At 41.0% G+C, this 17,268-nt stretch overlaps 1 protein-coding gene across 8 annotated transcripts in view; it reads right to left on the bottom strand.

Moving 5' to 3' along the window:
• RARB (retinoic acid receptor beta) overlaps window positions 1-17,268 on the bottom strand; it is a 782,655-nt gene that overhangs the window by 162,586 nt on the left and 602,801 nt on the right. Inside the window, exon 1 of one of the 8 annotated variants that reach the window (XM_002759660.8) lies at window positions 12,379-13,004. The exons of 6 other annotated variants lie outside the window; for them this stretch is intronic. In XM_002759660.8, the coding sequence (XP_002759706.3) occupies window positions 12,379-12,535 (157 nt within the window). In that variant the 5' untranslated portion in view covers window positions 12,536-13,004. Of the gene's footprint in view, window positions 1-12,378; window positions 13,005-17,268 lie in introns of those variants that run through there. One more of the 8 variants, XM_008983917.6, reaches the window with a different exon arrangement.

The raw sequence follows: 17,268 nt of genomic DNA, 5'->3' as shown, positions 1-17,268 counted from the left end.
TTCAGTAGGGTCAAAAGGTATTTAAGTATACAATTGCAAGTAGAAAAATAGGGGATCAAAATTAGGTATTGGCAGTTTTTCCATTTTCATTTGAGTATAAATTTTTAATATAAATGTGGGGATCTAAAGCATTAATGTAAATCAAAATGTTTCCGTGAACAAAATTCCATAATTCAATTTTATAATAATTACAAATAAATCTGTTAAATGTTTCTGGACAACGCTAACATTTGCTTTTTGTTTTTATTTTTGTTTTGTTTTTTGAGACAGAGTCTTGCTCTGTTGGCCAGGCTGGAGTGCAGTGGTGTGATCTTAGCTCACTGCAACTTCCACCTCCTGGGTTCAAGAGATCTCCTGCCTCAGCCTCCCGAGCAGCTGGGACTACAGGTTTGTACCACCACGCCCAGCTAGTTTTTGTATTTTTAGTAGAGATGGGGTTTCACCATATTGGCCAGGCTGGTCTCACACTCCTGACCTCACGATCCACCTGCTTTGGCCTCCTAAAGTGCTGGGATTACAGGCATGCATTATTTTTTTTTTTAAATAATTTTCGGGTTTTATTTTTTGAGACAGGATCTCACTCTGTTTCCCAGGCTGGAGTGCAGTGTTGCAATCCCAGCTCCCTGCAGCCTCGACATTCCCAGGCTCAGTTTACCCTCCCACCTCAGCATCCTTAGCAGCTAGTACTACAGGTACGTGCCACCATGGCCAGGTAATTTCTTTTTCCAGTGACAGGGTTTCGCCATGTTGCCTAGACTGGTCTCAAGTGCCTAGGCTCAAGCAATCTCCCTGCCTTGGCCTCCTTACGTGCTAAGATTTCAAGTGTGAGCCCCCACGCCAGGTCTAAAATGAGTTTCTTATTGACAACTATGTATATATGTGAAAACAATCTATTTCCTGAGCATTATGTGTCAAATATACTCCCTTATTTATGGCTTTAAGACTGACATTAAGCTATCAAGGTAGGTATTATGGATTCATTTTAAAGATAAAAAATACTGAGGCAACCTGGAGCTCCAGCTTCTACAACAGATGCAGTGCACAAAGACTATCTGCCCAACTTCACTGTATCCCACTGCAGGGTACCATGCTGTGTTACATGTTAGTGTCTTACAGATTTAGATCTGCTTCCACTTAGAACCCACTACGTGACTTCCAGCAAGTCACTTCAATTTGTCCACCTGTCTGTTTTTCCTCCAAATATCTAATTCAGCAACCATTAGATTTCAAACAAAAGAAACAGGTAGAACATGGTGTATAAAAATTCAAAATACAGAACAGTACATCCCATTTAAAACATATTTGAGGCCGGGCGCGGTGGCTCAAGCCTGTAATCCCAGCACTTTGGGAGGCCGAGACGGGTGGATCACGAGGTCAAGAGATCGAGACCATCCTGGTCAACATGGTAAAACCCCGTCTCTACTAAAAATACAAAAAATTAGCTGGGCATGGTGGTGCGTGCCTGTGATCCCAGCTACTCGGGAGGCTGAGGCAGGAGAATTGCCTGAACCCAGGAGGTGGAGGTTGCAGTGAGCCGAGATCGCGCCATTGCACTCCAGCCTGGGTAACAAGAGCAAAACTCCGTCTCAAAAAAAAAAAAAAAAAACATATTTGAATGGGCACAGTGGCTCACACCTGTAATTCCAGCACTTTGAGACACCAAGGCAGGGAGATTGCTTGAGCCCAGGAGTTTAAGACCAGGCTGGCTAACATGGTAAAACCCTCTCTCTTCAAAAAACTAGCTTGGTATGGTGACACACACCTGTGGTCTCAGCTACATGGGAGGCTGAGGTAGGAGGATCACTTCAGCCCAGCAGGCTGGGGCTGCAGTGAACTGAGATCACACCACTGCACTCCAGCCTGGGCAACAGAGCAAGACCCTGTCTCAAAAAAATAAAAAATAAGACATATTTGAAGTCACTGGAGCATCATCTGAGAGGCCAATGAAATCCACTATGATTCACGTAAATTTCACTAAATGGTAATGGTTAACTTAGGTGCGAGATCCTCTCTACACAATAGATACTTAAAATATATAGCAAATAAAAAAAGCATTAATTCGACTTTACTATCAGAAAGTTTTCTTTCTTCCTCTTTTTTTTTTACTTTTGTTAATGGAAGACAAAATAGTTCCACTTAATGAAGAGACACCCTCTAGCACAAACACAGCACCCCTCTTTAGATGAGGGTTACCAGTAAACTAGAGTAACATGAAAAGCCCCGTTTCCCAGCTCTCAGCTTCTTGTGACTCTTCAGTAAATACCAGAGTAATCCTGCTCCTAACCCCCTGAGCTACGGCAGCGCCAGACCAGCGTAGACTTCACAGCAAACAGGATGTAAAAACAAAAGGGAGAAAGAGTAAAATAGCCTCATAGTTTGGGCAGAGTTTCCTCCACAATTTAAAAGACTGGTTTCCAGTATAGAAAATAATGTAATCAGAGGAAGCTATGTGAGTTACAGTTCTTTACCTCTCTTTTTTCTACCTTTCCCCTAAAGCAAAACACTTGACGGCGTTTTTTTCTTGGGAAGATTAGGGCATACATTTTTCAGGAATTCTTCACTCAGCTAACAGGATGACAGACTCCTGAAACTGATGACTCCCAAGTGAGTAAGGACACATGGAGGCTAAAAAAAAAGGCCTTCATGGGACTTGAAACCACACTCTGCAGCTCACATTCCGTGTGACTTCAGTCGTGTCACTCGTCTTCCCTGAGCCTCCCTCTCCTCATCTACAGAGTGAAGATGATATCTCAACTTAAAGGTTGTGAGGATTAACTGAAAATGATGTATGTTATTAGAGTGGCGTTTCATTAAATATTGAACCAACCCCAAATCTAAAAGCCCCACAACTCTTCTTCAATGTAATCACTTTTAGAAGACAGTATTTTCTTTCTTGTTATAGTGCATGTAAGCTATGATTGTTATGGTGGACTGAAGATGGCTGGAGATTCTTCACCTCTCTCCCCCAAACTGAAAGGTCGTTACGGAGTCTGGGCTGGCCTGTGTCTGCTTCACCAGTAGGATATAGCGAAATGAGTGCACACCACTCTCAGGATCTAGCCTTTAAGAGGACTTGGAGCCTCTGCCGTCTCTTTCCTGGAAGGCTCACTCTCGAAATGCTCCGTCTCAGAACACACCGCCAGGCTGTGACATGCACAAGTCACGTGCTGATTCCGTAGAGCTCTCATCGACAACCAACATCCCCTGCCAGCCATACGGATTTCCAGCCCAAATCAGCTCTGGATGATGCGGCCCTAGCCAACAACATGCAGAGCAGAGGGTCTGCCCAGCAGCCCGTCCACAGAATAACGTGATAATAAATTGTTAGACCAGGAAGTTTTGGGATGGTTTGTTACACAGCAATAAGCCATGGAAATGATCATAGCTAAATAAGTGATTTTTAAAAATCGAATCGACTCAAACCCATCCCCAAAATAACATGATCACTTAACAAGCTCCAGAAATACCCATATGAAAGTCTTTCGGAAGCAATTTGGAAGGTGCGTACTTATTCCACTGCTTAAGATAGGTTTAGAACTCCCCTTTGTGCACTACTTTTAGAGATGATCTATGAGGCCTACACACAGAAAAACTTCACGCCTGCTCCACTGGGACAAAATGTGTAATCCACTTGATCACCCACCACATAAACCAGCTGTGGTTCTCGGCAATTTTTAGTTCTCTCCATTATCAATCTCAGGTGCAAAGACCTGAGGGGATTTCTGAGTTTGTTTTTAGGGGGTCATGTGACAATGACTTCTGTACACAAGTTCTTCCCATTGTATCATGAGTTGAGAGGGAGAAAGGATGGTGTCTGATTCATCTTGGTGTCCCCCATGGATATCAAGGAGACTGGCAGACACCCAAGAGCCATTTGTTGAATGGCACACTGCAAGATCTAATCCATCAATGAGTAATAAAAGCGTACTGTGCCCCAACAACGACTTTGGGCTAAGTGTATTATGACAATGCTCACTTCTAAGAGTCAATCAACTGCATGAAATCTGGGCAGTTGGTAAATGGTTGCCCCTGAATCACGCCACCGTGCTATCTGACAAACAGAAAGGACTGCCACTTAGGTTATAAGCTATATACAGAGGGATCATTTCACCAAGGAAAAGAGATACCTAATTTAGATAGGGCCAAAAAAAAAAAAATACCATTTGCTATTAGCAAAGGTATGTAAGTCACAGGTGCCATGCCAAAATCAGGGCAGAAGGCCTACCTGGTAACTTCTATAAGTTTTCAAGACAAGAATAGAATCTTAATTTACATGATCTCTAATCCTACAAATCCTGCAGTGTAGACACTATTATTCCCATTTCATAGCTGTAGAAACCAATCCTGGGTCAAGGCAGGCTACTTGCATGATCTTGGACCATCGGGCCATGATGGGGAGGCAGAGGTGGAGAGATTTGTGGAAGGGTAATTCTGAGAGGATTAGGGAGAATCGGCAGTAAAACTCTTGGAAAGGGACAGCTTTTCACAGCCTCTGCTCAGTGCAAGAAAATTATTATACCCTCTTCTCTAGAAAGCCTCTGAGGCACAGATAATAGAATAAGCTCTGGGAAGAGTATCTGCAACTTCTGCTCAAACTATGAGCCCAACATGGGTTTCTGGAAACTCTCGCCCGAGAAGTAGAGAGATGCCTTGCTCATCTGCATCCCTCAACTTTCCCTGCAAATCCAAACCTGCTCATCCTACCTCTAGTTCTTATTGTTTCCTCTGATAAGCAGGGCCCTAGTGAACAATTAAAGCTTTCAATAAATAATCTCTAAGCACATTCATTTGATTGACTGTTATTTGATACAGCAGTTAGTTTCAATGGGGCAGTTAATATTGATCACATAAAGTACTCCAGACAAACATGAAACAGTTCCAGAACTCCATGGATTATTACCCTTTATCTGCCAGTCATCTGGGTTACTTGTAATGGCCACAGAATTTAAAATCAATAATAACAATTAGTGTTCTGTACACCAAAACGGATGAATCATGTGAAATGGGTTTTCATATAAAATCAAAGGGAAAGCAAGCTGATAGCATGGAAAAAAGCTCTCTGAATTTCCAATGCACATTTGGCAAGGCACTTTCATGCAAATCTTCAAAACAGGCAGCAAAAGTGAAGAAAGGTGTTCAGGAGAAGATGTGGCCATAAAAAGGCATATGAAACCCCTGACGATCTTAATCCAAAAAGATGAAGCATAAAAGATAAAAGTGATCAAAATGAGTTCTAACAAACGTAGTAAAGTTAATGGAACCGGTAATTTACTTCCTTGGAGATGTGTGTCTAGCTACCTTTTTCAGCTTTCAATTTGTAGGCATTAACCGTGATTTTTTTTGTAATAAAATGGCAACAATGGTATTTTAGCTCCACAGCACCTCTACTGTAATATAATGTATATATAATTAAAATGCAAAGCAACAGAGAAATGTTTCATCATTAAACTGTAACCAGCGTACTATGTGAAATCATCCATTGCAAAGACTTGTTTTTCATCAATTATTTGTTATTTATCTGATGTAAATATAAAAAGGACTAATTAAAATGTATGCTTTTATACAGCTTCTTGTCATTAAAGCCAATGAAAGCATTCTCAGGACCATAATGAAATAATTATGTTTGCCTTTAAGAATTCTCCTCAATAACACATGGCAGTACTGAGCTAAATTAAAACATCAGAACTGAATTTCGATGCCTCCATTTCCATTTTAGTTAATTAAACCCCCAAGCTTTCCAATAGACCAGACCCTAAAAAATCTTTTGAAGCTGAAATGGCCCTCAGATCATCAGCCTTTTTATAATTATGGACTTTGATGACCTGACAAAGGTAGTGTAGCCGTTGAAAGCTTTAATATTTTTGAGAAGACAAATTTATTACATGAGGTCTTCATTTTCTCTGGAAATTGGAAAAAAATTGGGATGTGATCCACATCTTCTCTTCCTAGTTAACTGATGCACTCATCTTGTTTGTTCTTTTACCTGCACAGTATTTTGAATTTAGCTATTTTTTTAACTTGACAAAATTAATCTGTGATAAACAGTAATTTATCAATAACAAAACAAACATTCTACTAAACATGGGTCAAATTAGGACAGATTCTTTGCTCAATACTAAAACTTAAAAAAACAAGGAACTGTTTTTAAGACCGCAGTAAAGAGAATCTGTAAATTTTAAGCAATAAAATCCTTCTGTTTTAATTTCTCCTTCTCCAAACCTCAAATCAGATACTTTGGAAGGCGAAAAATTATAAAATAAAAATAAATCTGAGTTTAAGACAAAGGGAAAAAGGAAAAGGGGGAAGAAAACTGCTAAGTGGTTTCAGGCCTGGTGGCAAACGAAATGGCTTCAGCTGTGTTGTCATCTGATGCAGATGGGGGTGGGTACTTTGTACTTACAAAAGTAAATAGGAGACCAGGCTTGGTGGTTCACGCAGTAATCCCAGCACTTTGGGAGGCCCAGGTGGGTGGGTCATGAGGTCAGGAGATCCAGACCCTCCTAGCCAACATGGTGAAACCCCGTCTCTACTAAAAATACAAAAATTGGCCAGTGTGGTGGCATGGGCCTGTAGTCCCAGCTACTAGGGAGGCTGAGGCAGGAGAATTGCTTGAACCTGGCAGGCAGAGGTTGCAGTGAGCGGAGATCCTGCTGTGTCTGGCGACAGAGTGAGACACTGTCTCAAAAAAAAATAAATAAAAGTAAATAGGAGTACCAGGGATTAACTCTGACAATGTGAATTCCCTCACGTTTTGTTCCATATGGAGAGTTGGCAATGTTTGTGAGTGGATATTTGGTGATCGCTGGATAGACTGTCTAATGAGACATCAGCGGGAAATTGTTGACAGCTGGGAAAAAAATACCTATTCTACGACAATGTCAAATTGCAATTATAGTCTCAGAATCCACTTTTATTAAACCGCTTTCTTCCCCGCAGTTTTTCTTTGTTCCCTTTAAGGAAATCTGCTTTTGGAAATCAGGGACATCAACACCCACTCGCAACCCTGTAAAAATCAGCTTTCTTCTTTCTCCCTCCGCTGAGCTGGTTCAGTTCTTCAACTGCTGGGGGAGGACCAGAGACTCCTGAAACCCCTGAGCCCTGACTACAGGAAATGCTTGGCCAGGTGGGGTCGCCTTGCTGACGTCAGTTCCTGTTATCCTCGCCTTATCGCGGGGGGGGGGGGGGTGCAGAGTCTTATCTCACTAAATGGGCCCCTTGTAGCTACCCCACCCTACAAGGCGGTAGAAAAAGCAAGTCAGCAGTTCCATTGCCTGTTTGAATTCCCATCTAAGACGCTCTGAAAGCTCAAGACAAAACGCCAGCAGACTTAGGCTCTCCTGCTTCCTAGGTAGAGAGAACTTTTGCAACTTTAATTTTCATTCACTTAAAGGGGTTTGGGGAGTGGGATGGAACAGAAATCATGCTTTTTAATGATGGGGTAAGGAAGCTGCGAATGAAAAGAGGAGAATTCAGGGCAACATATTGACTGATGAGGTTGTGTTATTAGATCTTGCAGATGGGGCAGGTTATCTCATCTCCTATTTAACAAGAGGTACTTAGGCCAAGCCACTTACAAGCAGGATACTGATCAATCTGAAACCTGAGTTAACTCTACTCTTCTCCCTCCATCACCCCAGCTCCAACTTTTTAAGAAGCTGGCAAGGGCTGATACAGATTTGTTCATAACAATTTAATTCTACTCCCCGCTCCCCACCCCATCCACGTGCACACAGGTGCTAGAGTGAGAACCATAGTCTAGTCCGTTTTACAGGGAATGCCTTCTATTCACAGATCTACAGTTTGCTACGAAAGGAATTCATGTTAATAGGAATGATCCAGAAACAAAAGTCGATCTTCAGACATAATGAAAAAATTAAGCTGTGAGAGCTCTAGTTATATTGACTATAAGAATCCAAACAAAGACTTTCTGTGTCACTCCTGGGTTCGAGGAGCAGCCTAGGAGATGTTGTAATATTAAATATCTGGCATATTTCAATGATTTATGTGGGAACTGTGGCAGTATATTTTAAAGTGGGTTATTCTAGAAAATCAGAGATATATGATTGCCATAACTACCCCATAATTTGAAAGGCAAGATTCCATCTATGTTAATATCTTTGGAAAGGTTTCAGCCAAGATTTTTCTGATTAACCTTCATCAAAAACTCCCATTTCCGAAATAATCTATTTAATTAATAGTTAACTGAATTTATATTAGAACATATAAAATATAAAAATGTCATTTAAGGATAAATTTATGGCATTTACACATAACTCAAACTCTATAGAAGATTCTAAGATGTTCTAAAATGAACACTGCATTTATTGTTAAAGTCCTGAGCAACTTGAAAAGAGTTTTACATTTTGCATCTTGATTTTTACCTCTCCATCTTCCTCCCAAGGAGTCACTTTCTAATTTAAAAATTCTCAGCTTTTTCTAAATTATTGATTTAAAAATTATAAATTCCTTGAGAGCAGAATTTATAATCTTGGTTATTTATCATGCATTTCCCTTCTTAGATGGAGTTCAGTGATATTTGTGGAATGTGTAAAGGAGAAAACAGATTTTCTTCTTCACCTACCTCAGGGCTTAACCATATGTTGAAGGTAAATGATAAACATCTGATACCCAGAAGAACTTTCTTTTATTCTTATGCTTTACAGAAAAGTGCATGACAATACTGTCGGGTTGTATACATCAGCATAAGTCTTCAAGAAATGAGAAGGAAACTTCTGATTCAGGTCAACTAGCCTATCAGAAATAGCCATTCTGGTCATTTATCTATTAAGGAAAAAAGACCTGATTGAACGAACGCAAGGGCTTTACATTATGGCTGGCAAATCAAATTCTAACTAGAGCTTCCAAATTAATTCCATAGCTTAAGTTTAGGCAAACAGATGTCTACCTCTCCTACTGTTTTGTTTTTTGAATCCATCTTTTTCTGGCAACACAATTGAAACTCATGCTTTTTCTTTCCTGAGTTGCACATCAGTACTGACTCCCTTGTCAAATGTACCAATTTATCTGCATATTCACAAGATGATTGCTTTTTTTCTACAAGGAAGGAAAACTTTATGAATCTTTCACTTGTTTTCAATCAACCCAGTCCTGCACTCTCTTTGCGATTTAAGGAAAAGTCCCTCTTTTCTCTTCTTTCTGATGGTATTAGTTACCACGGTCATGTGTCTGAGAAGCAGAAAATTATGTCCTACTTTAGAAAAACAATTGGGCCTTTTCACTGAAATATTTATTCAAAAGCCCATTCAATTCATACGGTTGCTGTCAGTCTTTATTTAGTCTTTCTTTCAGAGGGTATCTTTGATTTTGCCACTTTGACCCCAATTTATATCTCACTAGGAGAGGATTTAGATAGTGTTTAATACTTAAAATTTAGGTCCCAGGGCTTTGAAAAGAGGCCTTTTCTTATTCCCTAATCAAACATCACTACCGTTTGTTTTTAAAATAATTTCTTCTCATTAATGGGCAAAATCCTATTTCAAAAAGAAATATTTTTTTTCTTTTCCCTTTTGATGTGTTGAACAGGGAGAAAAGACAGGGTAAAGGGCCAAGAAGTTGTCATACTTGTGATTTCACCAAAACAACTATATTTAGACCACAAAATATTAAGATTTATCCTATGCCCACTGAACAATTAATGTTGAAAACATCTGGAGCAGCCTAAAACCAGGATAATCCAGGAGGCATCTAAACAGAAATTTAGTGACTCCTATACCTTCCGGGGGCAGTCGTCAATCCTAACACTTACACCACATTCCCTTAGTAGCCCCTAATCCTGACTTCGAATGCTTGTAACAAGCAATTCACAGGCCCCACTACAAATGGCAGCTGGCTGGCATATCATTTTTCTGCCTTTAAAATTAAAAAGAAAATAAAGGGAATATTTTAACACCTTTCAAAGTGAGCTTCTGGTGGTGTGCTCCACGTTCAAAGGTCTTACATTATTTACTATGCATACACACACACCATAAAAAAAAAAATCTCAAAGCAGAAAATAGTTTGGGTTGGAATTTAATACTTTTTCTCTTTGCCCACTGTTTCCTCTGTGTTAAAAGCACAAACAGATCTGCTTCTCGTCAAAACAGCCATTAAATAAAATGGAAAAGGTTGTGGTTTTTATGTTCTTACTTACACAAACGTAACCCTAGTACGCTTTTATTTCAAAAACCCTAAGCTATACATACCACCCTGAACCAACACTGCGTGGCAAAGACATTTGTTAGAATCTTTTTTTAACAAAAAATTTTAGTTTTATTTATGTTAAAAAAACAAAAACAAAAACCTTAATCGCTGGAACTGACCATCACAAAGTGGTTTATGGAGGATAAATCAACTCTGCAAGGGCACAAGCAATATTTACATTTTATTCATTTAACCTAAAGTTGGGGGTGTGGGATTCAAACTCTTGTGAAATTGACCACAATAAGAACTAATTGCCCTGCTTACAAAAATAAGACACTGGAATTTCTGAAATCCCTTTGTCAAACGCCTTTATTTACTTTGTCTAATGCAAGTTTCTTTCATTAGCTAAACTTCGCTGTTATCAACACTTCTTGCTTATCGGCTAGTTTTAGGCGAATGACACATTCACCGCTAGCTCTCCCTAGATAAAGCAAATCCCTTAACTTATCCAAGAACAAACAAAGCTTTTCCCCCTCCTCTTACAACAGGCATGTTTGGAGGGTTAATTACAAAAGGAAGACTGTCTACATGTAAAAACTCTATTAGGTCTAATAACTTTTGGCAAGGATCCTGAGCGTTTTTTTCCCTTCTGTTAAAAAATGTGTTTCATTACAACTTTCTCTAACAAAAAAAAAAGTTTCAGAGAGCCCCAGTCCCTGGGATTCCAACAGAAATTGTTCATACTGTTTTAATTGCTACAAAGAGGACAGGTCTGAAAGGTCTCCTCTTGGATTAGAAAATTATTTTGTAACACTCAAGTTTCTTTGAGTTCTCCAGAAAGATTACAGGCACCAAAAAAGAAAAGGCATTTGGGGAGCAGCTGAAGATTAAGTCGCCTTCTGAAAACGATATTCTTTTTGCCCTGCTTACGGCTCTACAAAATGTTAAGTCAGACAGTCAGGCCGTTGGCATCAAATGGTTATTGATTTTCAGCTACAAACCTGTTGATTTCCTGGCCCAAGAAGCAAGTCTTTATCCTTAGGAAAAAGTTTCAGAGAGGGCAATTTAAGTCTGTCATTGTCCCCTCTCTCCTTTTTCTTCTCTCTTTAGCTAAGCTACCATGTTATTAGGAAAACTCAATTTCTTCCAGTTAAACTTTGACCTCTTTGAAAACAAAGATTTAAAATGTCATTTTCAGGCTAATGCTCCAATGAATTGTCAAATAAAGTACTAAAAACATTTTGATAGATAGCTGAGCCATTTATCTAAATCACTGTCAGGGCGGTGAAGCATCCTGCAGGCTCTCACTACAGCCACCCGAAGGTGGGATTTTCTGGGACTTCTGGCCATTTCTCAAGCTTGCAGCCAGGCTACTGTTGACCAGATGCGTACCTCGGCACTGTGTCAGCATCAGATAACAAAATAGTCAATATTTTTTTACAAAACTGGGCTACCCCACTTATATTTCCTTTCCTTTAACTGATGTCCATGTTCCAGGCTCAATTGCAAGATATGGGAATAATGAATGGCTCAGCCCAAGGGGTGTTCATTGCCAGGAGTTTTCTAGCAAAACAGCAACTTCTTAGACCAACAAAGTGACTCGGAAAGGTGGCAGCAGGGTCAATGCTAAGAAATATTGCCTTTCCTTAGCAAGGAAAACATTGGAAGCAGCAGCTTGAACTGGTGGTTTATGAACTTCGGGAGCAGCAGCCACCTTAATTAAACTAAATTCCTTTCAAGGAAAATGTCATATTTTAATTACTTTGGACTGTTGGAATACACAAGGGGTGGGGGGTGGGGGGCGGAAATCTATACAACTAGTAGTTAATCCAAAGAACAGCAAAGTTAAATTCCACCCTGCACAGGTCTTTAGTAAAACCGGCAAAATGTGTCCAAGTGCACTACTTGAAGAATGTTTTAAAGTCTTGTGGTCACCCCACTACTCCCCACCCCCCTCACTTTTATGCATATTTTAAAAACTGTTTTCAAGAGACTATAAGGTTGGTAAGGAGAGGAGCATGAGGGCGGGAGGGGTTATTTGGGAAGAAAACATCTAACAGGAAATTTTCAGCAGAGGGAATCAATATGCATGCCAGCATATCACACCCCTTCAGCATTAAATCATTAAATCCTTTGTCTTGCTACCAATGCAGTTTATTTCCAATGTCTTCATTGCATGCAAGAGAGACAGTTAATTTTTTTTTTTCTTGGTAGAAGAAGGGAAAAAAATAAACCTACATTGAGCAGTGTGCCGATGCTGCCATTCGGTTTGGGTCAATCCACTGAAGCATGCTTTGAGAGCTTTCTCCTGGAGCATGCAGGAAGACGGACTCGCGGTGTAGAAATCCAGGATTTGCCCAGGACTCACTGACAGAACATCCATACAGTCAAACATGATCTCCCCTGCACCGAATGTCTGCAAAAGTGCTTATCCTCTAGGTGTGGAGGCAAATGGCATAGAAAAGTCCACCCAACTCCATCAAACTCTGCCCCCTTTTTGGCACGTAGGCTGTTGGTCTTTTTCCCAGCCCCGAATCATGAATTATGACAGACAAGCCAGCTAAAAGCCTGTAATTGATCCAAATGATCATTTACCATTTTCCAGGCTTGCTCGGCCAATCCAGCCGGGGCGGGGGGTTCCCAGAAAGATCCCAAGTTCTCCTTCCAAGCGAAAGCTTGCAAAAAGCCTTCCGAATGCGATCCGGATCCTACCCCGACGGTGCCCAGACAAACCTTGCCCGGATCGCTCGCGTTCTCGGCATCCCAGTCCTCAAACAGCTCGCATGGGGGAATTCTGGTCCCCCCTTTGGCAAAGAATAGACCCTCCTGCCTCTGAACAGCTCACTTCCTACTACTTCTGTCACACAGAATGAAAGATTGAATTGCCTAATATATGCGAGTGAACTTTCAGTGAACCCTACCCGGGCTGCTAACCTTCAAATGACCCAACTAGTCTGACATCACCAACTCCCAGGATTCTCACAGAGCTTAAAAACTCCCAGCAGCCCTGCAAAAGCAGACAGCCAGAGAGGCAGGCAGCGAGCGCACAAGCCGGCGCTTTCTTTCCCATTTCTCACCTTAAAAACAATACAAGAAGTGCTTTTAAAACGAGCAGGGGCGGAGCCGGGACGCTGCTCCTGGCTCTCGTTGAGCGCCAACTTCTCTCCCTTTACGCCTTTTTATCTGCGGCGGCTTAGCTCGGAAAACAGTGTTTCCCCTACCCCCGCCCACCGCCTCACCCCCAGCCCACCCTTTAAATTCCTCTGTGCGCCTTTCTGTCTGTTAAATTCCTTATAATTTATGTATTTTTCCACTCACTCCAGAGAAAGCACATGCAAGCCCTAAACTGTAGAACAGAGAATGGCAACCCCTTGGGGAAGGCTTGGGTTGGGAAACTTTCCATTCCACAGTCTTTTTCTCTTTCCCCCTTGCAAGCCCTGGCTGAAGTGACTGCATTCGTTTGCTCGGCAATCCAGCTTTTGGGATTCATCCACTTTGAAAAATCCTCTCTAGGTTCTATGCAGCATATAGAGTAGTCGAGAATTAGTTGCCCCTGTCCCAAACACACAGTCACACAGAAAATGGGATTTTAGATCTGGACTTGAGGCAACAGTATAGAGTAGTCAAGAGCACGGACTGGGGAGTCAAACTGAACTAGATTCCAATTCCAGGGCTGCCACCTACCAGCTGGGTGTGCTCAGACAAGCATTTAACTTCTCTGGGCTTCAGTTTCCTCATCTGTAAAATGGGCACATAAGACTACCCACCTCAGTGGTTATTGGGAGGACAGAAAAAACACTTGTATGGCGCTGGGTAAATGTCATGGAACAAATGTTAGCTGTGACTCATCCTCATATTGTTCAAGTAGGGAAACAAAAGCCCAGGAGATGAGACCTACCCAAGGCCACATAGCTCAGAGCGATGACTAGAACCCAGATCCCGAGGATCAAAGTCCAGTGTGAAAATTACTTTCCTTTCCCCACATCCTTGCACCCCAAATAGCCATGTTGGTTGCCTTGCTCATCATACACCTACACACGCCCCACCACATAATTAAGCACATATTTTGTAAACTGCTTTAGGTAACAACAGTTTTATATCACGAAGGACCGATTTTCTTTCATACCAGCCCCTGCCCAATCCTTTTATTGAAATACAGTCATTTTAAGGGAAAATGATTTTTTAGATCTCTCACACTGACCCAAACTAAAGGAAGAAGAGTCTTTCCAGCCAGTCTTAAAACACGGAGAAGAGGAGATGCGATATTTACAAATAAACCCAGCTGGACTGAGAGCTTGAAAAGGGAGAGCCAATCCACCCTGCAGCCATTTTGTACAACTTGCTTAAAGGATGCAACATACATCAAAAAAAGGAAACTCTGGGGAGGAATTAAAACACCCTCTGTTCTTCACTGCCTCTCTAGTATTTAGTTATAATTCTCCCACAAAACAGAGCAGGCAAGAGGATAGGCAGGGAGGGAGAGTCTCCTTGCCCAACACAGGGAAGAGCACTGCTCCAGTCTCCTTTCTGTGGATAGTGTTGGAATGTGCATTGGCATCCAGGCCTTTTAAAAGCCTTTCAGGGGGCACCCCACCCCATGCTGAAACACTGCCCTATCTAGTGGAGTTGCTAAGTGGCACTTGTGGTGTAACATGAAAAGTATGCATCGCACACACTTACCAAGTCAAAGATCCTTTTATGAAGGTACATTAACACAATTTTCAGCCCAGCAAGCTCAGTTCTTGCTATTGAAAAGTTGAGGGCAATAAAGGGGTGAGATTTTGCTGAATCTGTGTTTGTTTGTTTCCTCTCTTCTTTTATATGGCCATCATTTTGTAACAGAGACTTATTATAAGAAACCCTTTAACTACAAAGAAAACACACATTTTAAGCAAGGGAACACAGAGAAATTTACAAAACATTTAACACACTGTCATTAAGGTAGTTGTAAAGATACACAAAGCACTACGTTATGTGCCAATTTCTACTTGGTCCATGACGCTTATGGCTCCAAATGCTTATTTAAGGTCCTTAGAGTTCCTTGGAAACTGAACTCATTTATACCAGACAATGAGGTGGATGCAAAGTTGCTAGACAAGAGAAGAGGAAGCAACTATATTGAAATACAGCAGGAGAAACTTAAGTTAGAGATGAGAAGCACGGCATCACTGACAGGTATATGTGTACGGGATCTGTCATCCAGAGGGGGCCACTGCACTTCCTTGCTCAACATCTTTCCAAAGAGTAGAGACCCACTGATCCCAGGGAAGTGAAGATAGGGATGGGTGTCCTCAAAATTCTGTCCATTCTCATTTCTTAAGCTATATAATCAGCCTCATTGAGGAAGATGACTGCTTCCAAATTTCTTATCTTTATACTTTATCATTGCACAAACATAACAACATAGTGTGTCTCTGTGTGTGTGGTAAAGGTTGAGTGACTTGATGGTTTCTTTCTTTGTACAAGAAAATGTAAAACGTATAATTACCCTGAAGTTCTCAACTGAGAGATGAACTTGGGCCTTGAAATGAATAATCAGTATTTAAATCCCCACGAATGGAACAGCATGGGTTTCTTATAATGTGACATTATTCACTAGTCAATTAATCATCCCTCATCATGTATTAATTATGCTGATAGCAATAATTAGAGCTATTACTTAATCCAAGTATTAATTTATAAAACAGACCCATGATTTAGCCACATGCTTATTATTTCTTCATCAGTAAATGCTTATACTCTTGAAAACTTGATCCTGCCCCCAAATTCTTCATTTTAAGTGAAGGAAAGATATAAATAAGCCACAATTCTTTAAATACATATCCATGTACTATAAAGATTAATGAGTAGGGTAGAAAGTGAAAAATGGGCCGGTTTGTCCATAATGAAATGTTAACTACTGACACCCATTTTAAACATTAGCCCAAGGGTAGGGAGAAACTTTCCCAAATACCTTCTTGTTATGGCATAAAATAACATTCTGATATGTGTCATCTCTGTTTTCTTTGTGTTTGATCAATGATCTAATAAACGTATTTCCAACCAACAAGCAAACAAAAAGTAAAAAACAGAAAGCAAAAGTTTGAGAGCAAAATCCATTTGGTTTGAGAGTAACTGTATATTTGTCAGTGTGACACAGCACATTTGAAACCCATAATCATAAAACAAAAATTTATAGCCAGGGTTCAGGGTCTACATCTGTTTCTCTGGTTTTCGTACAGCAATTACCCACTGGACAATCCAGAAAGAAACACCATGAATCATGCTCTGCAAACATGTTTGAACTGGAGAGTTTTCTGAAGAAAGAGCAGTCATGTCTGTGCACCAGTACTGCAGCCGGCTGTGTTCAAAATTGGGCTAATACCTTGTGATGTCTAAATAAGATTTTCAGAGGCACAGACATATCCCCCTCACCACAGGCACAGGCATGCCAAGCGCAGGCAGACACGGGCAAAGGGCTGGGAGAGGTAGACAGCGATTATTTCAAAGACACGCCTACCTCTCTCATGTTGTTTTGGTTTTTTATTTGTTTGTTTTGTAAAATGTGTCCCTGTTAATCCCCTCTTGCCACAGTTCTGCCAGAAGAATAAATGGCTGGTACTGAGTGACGATGTGTGTTCCAGCAGGGAAGCCAAGGCAGAGATGTGTTGCCAGCATGAGGCAAGGATGAGGCTGTTCCCAGGGCTTCCATACTAGCAGGCAGAGCTGCCTTTGTGTTGGAGTGGAGCGGGGGCACTTCTAACAGCTATAACACATGGAAACTTTGCTTCTGGCCTTTCAGTACGAACACCTGCTCACATAACACCACTGTTGATGTTCATGGCTCTTATACCAAAAGGCACCAAAGCACCTTCCAAATGAACTTGCAAGGTGGCTCTGGGCCTGAGTGCAGAGACTTCTTAGAAACCCTAGAAACACCTCTTCTTCACAAATGTCTTTCTCCTTTGAATGTTGGCCACCATGTCCTTCATTTGGCTCCTTTCTCTTCAGCTGTCTGCTTTTTCAGACTTTCCTCCACAGAGTCTTCCCACTCGGTTACATATAAACATTATTTTCCTGAGACGAGGGCATCCTTTTCTCTTTCCACATTTCTGAATTATTTCCTCTAGCAGTTCTGTGCTTTCTGCT

The sequence above is a fragment of the Callithrix jacchus genome, chromosome 17, assembly GCF_049354715.1.
Source record: "Callithrix jacchus isolate 240 chromosome 17, calJac240_pri, whole genome shotgun sequence".
In the NCBI taxonomy this organism is placed as follows: domain Eukaryota; kingdom Metazoa; phylum Chordata; class Mammalia; order Primates; family Cebidae; genus Callithrix; species Callithrix jacchus.
Note: the sequence above shows the minus strand (reverse complement) of the source record. Positions and strands in the feature narration are given on the sequence as shown.